General features: G+C 47.5%; 1 protein-coding gene across 1 annotated transcript in view; it reads right to left on the bottom strand.

Moving 5' to 3' along the window:
* The window catches only part of T265_10032 (hypothetical protein), a gene marked incomplete at both ends in the record, with an annotated part of 28,283 nt that extends 24,252 nt beyond the window's left edge, over positions 1-4,031 (bottom strand). Inside the window, one exon of the mRNA XM_009176281.1 lies at positions 3,966-4,031. Within this exon, the coding sequence (XP_009174545.1) occupies positions 3,966-4,031 (66 nt within the window). The remainder of the gene's footprint in view (positions 1-3,965) is intronic.
* Between the last annotated feature and the right edge of the window lie 2,887 nt (positions 4,032-6,918).

Genomic DNA, 6,918 nt, shown 5'->3' with positions numbered 1-6,918 from the left:
GCGAAATCGGAAGAGAGAGTCGAAGTACGTGACCACGCTTGTATTCTGTGAAATTGTACAAGTGCACGGTTTTTGTAGTTTTTCGTATTCAAACAAAATCGATTATGCAATTGATGAAGTACGTTGTGTTATAATGGAAGTAAAATAAAGGTAAAAAGCGCCACACTACCGAACACAATCTCAAGGATACATGGCCTTCAATGGATTCATTGGGGGGAACACATTCTATTACACGTTGGCTATTCCTTTAGTTCAAACGAATAACTCATTATACGTGAACGGTGCTGGTTTCAAACAGCTAATGCACCAGCGTCAGATTGTAAATCTGGGCTGTTCTAACTGATTACTTTGTGCTACCGCCAGTAATCTCAGATATCATGTTCCTCTGGAGATATGGTTAACTTTAAGATCACACTATTTACACTATCTACAACACACTATTTACAACCATGCTATCTAAAACTACAGGAAATCCCATACTGTTTGCGTTTATCATATTTTAAAACCTGTTGCCGATGTAAATGTTTTAAAGATACGACGGCGCCATAGTTTGAGAGGGTCAATCATAAAGCGCAAATCCGCCATGTTGCCACTTTTGAATGTTCCCGCCATCTAGGTACCAACCAATCAGAATGGGAATGACGCCCCAAGTCGCGTGATCGCCATTTAACCATCCTACTTGGCCGTACCGTCTTTGCAACCGTGCTTGGGGCGTCCTGCAGGTCGTGGGCACCCGGACCGCAAGCGGAGCGAGCGAGGAATGACGATTTGTAGCTCGGCACCAGTTTATATACCACCCTGATATTGGTCTTCATACACGAGTTGCCGGGTTCAGACCGCAAGTCGCTGACTCCGGGAAAAAACCAATTAAATGGTTGAAGCGTGTAAACCAAGGAAAGACGGATTGTCAGTGCAGGCGAGAAAACAGCATAAAACATTTTCAATAATTTATTGCAGGGAAACTTCGCTTCTCCAAGTGAAATATGTGCAAGAGGACGTTTATTAAATTAGACGTCCTAACATCACAGAACGTATCCAAGTTCTTTAACGTATACATCGACCTGTCATTCTTAAACGACCTTTTTATAATTCCACACATTACACCTTTTACTACAAGCTTGGAAGGAACTCGGCATTTGTGTTTTCGGAAGTCTCGATTCAAACTCAACTATGGTCATGGATCCATGTTCATAGTTACATACCTATCGATATGTATACATAGTTAAGACTCACTCGGAACACTAGGTTACTCTCATCTTAGTTATTCGTATTTTCATGCTATACATGACTCAGCAAAAGCAGTAACATCCTATGAAGTAACATGTTAAACGGGAAAGTCGAAAAGAAGCCGGGCGACGTCGCCCAGCAGCTGGGCCTCGTATATAGTGGCTGTATGTTTTGGTATGGATCACGTGACTAGGACCAGCCGATCATTTGCTTGAGTTTGGCTTGTGCATGAATCGACTTCTTTGACTAGGGGGTTTTGAGGTGGGATTTCACTTAACACAGTCATATTTGTTAAGACGTCTGCTAAGTCCACGCACCAGAGACACAAGTCATCGTGCAGCCAAGTCGGAACACGCAAGCTCAGTGGCTTACTTTGGTAGGTAGGTGGGACGAGAGGTCTCACAACGAATATCTTTTACTTGATGCCTTGTGACACCTGCGTCATCATTTTCGAAACGGGTACCCTCATTTACTGGCTGCACGCTAAGCCTAGTACAGCTCTTGAACATAGAGGCACCTAACAGGATGCCGCATTTTCAACTTGGAAAACCTGCAGGATATATGTTGTTCGATCGTTTCTTTGGTTCTACAACGTGTAATACGTGGGATCTTACGGCAGGCCTTCCGTCAAGTCAGCTTTATGTAAGACGACCCCAAAAAATAGGCGCGCGATCCAACGCTAATAATAACCGTTCAGATATGGCACCACTTCTGTGCCTTGCTGCCATTCCACCCGAAGAAAGCACGGAGGCTGGGATACTGCCGGGTTGCCCAAACCTACACAGGTTCGAAACACGGACATCTCGATCAGTAAATTCGTGCTCTGAATATAGTCATCTCGCCCCCTCCAAAGCGTGGGCGTGCGTTTTCAGGCGATCCAACATTACCTGAAAACACGCCAGCGCGGCACTGACAGGAGCCAAGGATCTGAAGGTTCTGTGGACTAAAAAGTCCTTCCACACATGGAGTCCGATTCGTCTGAGGCATCTATAGGAACAGCCACGCCACACGGACGGCCGGCGCAGTAGACGGTAACAAAGAAAAAATTCTGCAGCCCAGAACGAGTTTGTTTCAGGTTGTTAGCTCGAGCTGGCGCAGTGGTCAATGTGCAAGCGTGGGCACCCGGACCGCAAGCGGAGCGAGCGAGGAATGACGATTTGTAGCTCGGCACCAGTTTATATACCACCCTGATATTGGTCTTCATACACGAGTTGCCGGGTTCAGACCGCAAGTCGCTGACTCCGGGAAAAAACCAATTAAATGGTTGAAGCGTGTAAACCAAGGAAAGACGGATTGTCAGTGCAGGCGAGAAAACAGCATAAAACATTTTCAATAATTTATTGCAGGGAAACTTCGCTTCTCCAAGTGAAATATGTGCAAGAGGACGTTTATTAAATTAGACGTCCTAACATCACAGAACGTATCCAAGTTCTTTAACGTATACATCGACCTGTCATTCTTAAACGACCTTTTTATAATTCCACACATTACACCTTTTACTACAAGCTTGGAAGGAACTCGGCATTTGTGTTTTCGGAAGTCTCGATTCAAACTCAACTATGGTCATGGATCCATGTTCATAGTTACATACCTATCGATATGTATACATAGTTAAGACTCACTCGGAACACTAGGTTACTCTCATCTTAGTTATTCGTATTTTCATGCTATACATGACTCAGCAAAAGCAGTAACATCCTATGAAGTAACATGTTAAACGGGAAAGTCGAAAAGAAGCCGGGCGACGTCGCCCAGCAGCTGGGCCTCGTATATAGTGGCTGTATGTTTTGGTATGGATCACGTGACTAGGACCAGCCGATCATTTGCTTGAGTTTGGCTTGTGCATGAATCGACTTCTTTGACTAGGGGGTTTTGAGGTGGGATTTCACTTAACACAGTCATATTTGTTAAGACGTCTGCTAAGTCCACGCACCAGAGACACAAGTCATCGTGCAGCCAAGTCGGAACACGCAAGCTCAGTGGCTTACTTTGGTAGGTAGGTGGGACGAGAGGTCTCACAACGAATATCTTTTACTTGATGCCTTGTGACACCTGCGTCATCATTTTCGAAACGGGTACCCTCATTTACTGGCTGCACGCTAAGCCTAGTACAGCTCTTGAACATAGAGGCACCTAACAGGATGCCGCATTTTCAACTTGGAAAACCTGCAGGATATATGTTGTTCGATCGTTTCTTTGGTTCTACAACGTGTAATACGTGGGATCTTACGGCAGGCCTTCCGTCAAGTCAGCTTTATGTAAGACGACCCCAAAAAATAGGCGCGCGATCCAACGCTAATAATAACCGTTCAGATATGGCACCACTTCTGTGCCTTGCTGCCATTCCACCCGAAGAAAGCACGGAGGCTGGGATACTGCCGGGTTGCCCAAACCTACACAGGTTCGAAACACGGACATCTCGATCAGTAAATTCGTGCTCTGAATATAGTCATCTCGCCCCCTCCAAAGCGTGGGCGTGCGTTTTCAGGCGATCCAACATTACCTGAAAACACGCCAGCGCGGCACTGACAGGAGCCAAGGATCTGAAGGTTCTGTGGACTAAAAAGTCCTTCCACACATGGAGTCCGATTCGTCTGAGGCATCTATAGGAACAGCCACGCCACACGGACGGCCGGCGCAGTAGACGGTAACAAAGAAAAAATTCTGCAGCCACGAGCGAGTTTGTTTCAGGTTGTTAGCTCGAGCTGGCGCAGTGGTCAATGTGCAAGCTTACTGACCGGAAGTTCCGTGGTTCGAGATCCAAGCAGACCGGAAGTTCCGTGGTTCGAACCCGATCCAAGCATTCCTACTGCTCCAGATTTGGCCGCGAATTTACTGACCGGAGGGCCCGTCGTTCGAACTCGGACTCTGCATCTCGACTCCCCTGTCTAGGCCTGGGTAACCTGGAAGTATCCCAGAGCCCATGCTTCATTCGGGTGGCATGGCAGGTAGGCACCGAAAGGGTGTTACAGCTGAACGATTATAATTATCTTCATATACCAGTACGCGCACACGGATATAGACTAGGGATATAAATTTATGAGGGACATATTTGCTAGCTGAACACTACCAACGTTTCTGAAATTCGCCAGAGTCATCATCATCATCAGCTGTAAAAACCGCCTACTCGTACGGCGATTGTAGCTGCGGCAGTTTCGTTCACCGAAGACCTGGAGGGTAGGGTAGGTGAGGGAACGTAGCTGCGCATGGGAGGTGGGAGCTGATAAAATGGTGCATAACACAACCACTGTCAGTGGGCTGTTAAAGAGGAGGTGAATTTGAAAAATGAGGTATGCAACTAAAGGAGTCGATCTCCGTTGTCTATGCGACGAGCATAGACTCCGAATATACCACCCAAATGTGATTCCGAGGGGATCAGACGACCTAATTGAGCATTCAAATCGCCTGCAAGGATCACAATGCCAGTGCTTTTTGCCTGGCGAATGAGCCCGAATGCCAGCAAAGTGCGTTCAGCTCTGGGGCTGAGTGCGACTCCCACGCCATATATTCCACGGGTCATCGCTTCTGGGTCACCGGACACACGGAGGGAGAAATGTGAAAGAGCTGAGTTCATCCTTGGCGTTCTGAGATGCATAACCACGCTGGGGTCTCGTATGCGTGTTTCGGAGACACAGCATACATCAATTTTAAGGGAGTACAAGGTTTCAGCAAGCACTACCTGTTTGCCAATTTGACATAGAGTACGGATGTTAAAAGCTCCTATATAGAGAGGACCTCGTGGATTTGGAAAGGTGTTATTTTGTTTAATGTTTGTAGGCAGCGAGGAGCATAAGGCCCTTCGGTTAGATGACTGACAGTCAGATGGCTCGGCGACGTTTGCTTGTGCGGTTGGGGGGGGGACATCGGTGAACGCTGAACTGCGCGGGCAAATGATACTTCCTGGTTGCCCAGGCCGAGGAAGGGAGTTTAGTTGAGATACCCCACCTTGAGCTTTTGACTCAAAAGTCTGACCCACGAGGCAGTGGGAGAATGTAGGGTTTTCTTTGGGGACCCTCCTCGGAGCCGACGACTCAACAGTCTGACCTGCTCGGCTGCAGGGGGTTGGCCTAACCCGAGGGCGCAGGGAATAAGGGATTACTGTCTCCTGATGCGGCTGCGCACAGCAGGTGCCTTTTGAGCAGCACCGGGCTCTTTGGTTTTAAAAGTATTTCGACCGTATTGGATAATGCGCCGACGGTCACGGTCAACCAGTGGGCGATCGGAGTGTGTGGGTTTTGAGGCCGACCCTTTCTAGCCCGTCCTTCCTCGGGGGGAGGCAGCATCGCTGCTTCCACAAATATGGATATGCTGGTCGCTCGGGGGAAACACCTTACTGCCTTCACACTCCTGTCGCAGGGGATAGTACGGCTTTGCCCCCAGACCGTCTCGTAGCACGATTACTCGTAGTACTGGGTCTCGCTACTCTTGGTCTGGCTGCTCCCCTTTGGCCTTCTTAGCATGGTTGTACCTCGTGGAACGAAGTTCCAGGCAGTCTAGCCCGCGGGATCATTGCAGCACTCAAGCCCAACCACCACGTCAAGGTGACAGCTTTAGGTCGGGAGGTCGACAGAGCCAAAAGTAGCTTTCATATCGATAGAAACGACGAACGTTGGGCGTTTGAAAGAGTGGGGATGTTCAAGAACTTGTTTTGAGGTAAACGTATGGTTGGTGCAACCTCGGTCAGTTTTCAGCCTGTTAGTTACAAGTGCTACATGTTGCTCAGGACGACGATTTCGCTCTTGAACTGCCGTCCCATCTTTTTTCGTAGGTTGTTTCAGTGACATTTATTTTCTGGCCTGAAACTGGCGCGTTTGTTACCGGCATCGGAAGCCTTATCTAATTCCTGAGGCTTCGCGGTCCATCAGCGTTCTCTTTCCTTCGGGTGGCATGGCAGCTAGGCACTGGAACGTGTTCCAGCTGAGAGATTTTTTTGGCGTTCTCTGTCATTCTTCCGGTATTTGGGAGGTCTGCGCGTGTCGTCATAATCGCCAGTTGCTAGTATGACTTCTCGCAATAATAATCATAATGGTACTAAGATCTGCTGATATCTACTATATTTACTATTTACTTAATGCAGTAGGACGCCTATACAGGCACTTCCAAAATCTGAAAGCGTAGCCTTAGCTCTCCGCCATTCAAACTCCAATCTTCGTCACCGTCGTTCTACATTTCCACTGGCTTCCTCCTCAAATCAGGTGGGATACTGGTTTGCTGCCGAAACTCATCGAAGTTGGACGGAGACTCCTTTTGAGGTATTAAATCCCCACCATGATTTTGATTTCTGTAGACTGAAGGGGGCTGCCGCTTTGGAACTTAAGCTTCGTCGCCGCTCACTTTCTTGAGCAGGAATCCCGTTTCTCGCCTTTGTTCTCTATGATGAATAAGCTTATCAGTAACCACGACAACCTATATCCGCTCTTCATAGCAGTCTTTCCCTTGCACCAGTGTGTACTTATCACAGCATTCTTCATGCTCGACATAATTCGAGAGGACATAGCTGCTTTTGAATCTACTTCAGCTTTTTTCCACTTCTGCGATGTGTCCTATGAAGATTGAATAAACAACTGTGTTTGAGGGTTGAAATATCCTAGCTCAAACGAGGATTCGCTTTGAACAGCATCGACATTAGATGGATCGATGCCAATCAACACGGAGTCACTTATCACACGTTTGTTTTCCCTGCAGCACTTG

The sequence above is a fragment of the Opisthorchis viverrini genome (assembly GCF_000715545.1).
Source record: "Opisthorchis viverrini unplaced genomic scaffold opera_v5_341, whole genome shotgun sequence".
NCBI lineage: Eukaryota > Metazoa > Platyhelminthes > Trematoda > Opisthorchiida > Opisthorchiidae > Opisthorchis > Opisthorchis viverrini.
The sequence above is the reverse complement of the archived record's forward strand: the minus strand, read 5'-3'. Positions and strand labels throughout refer to the sequence as shown.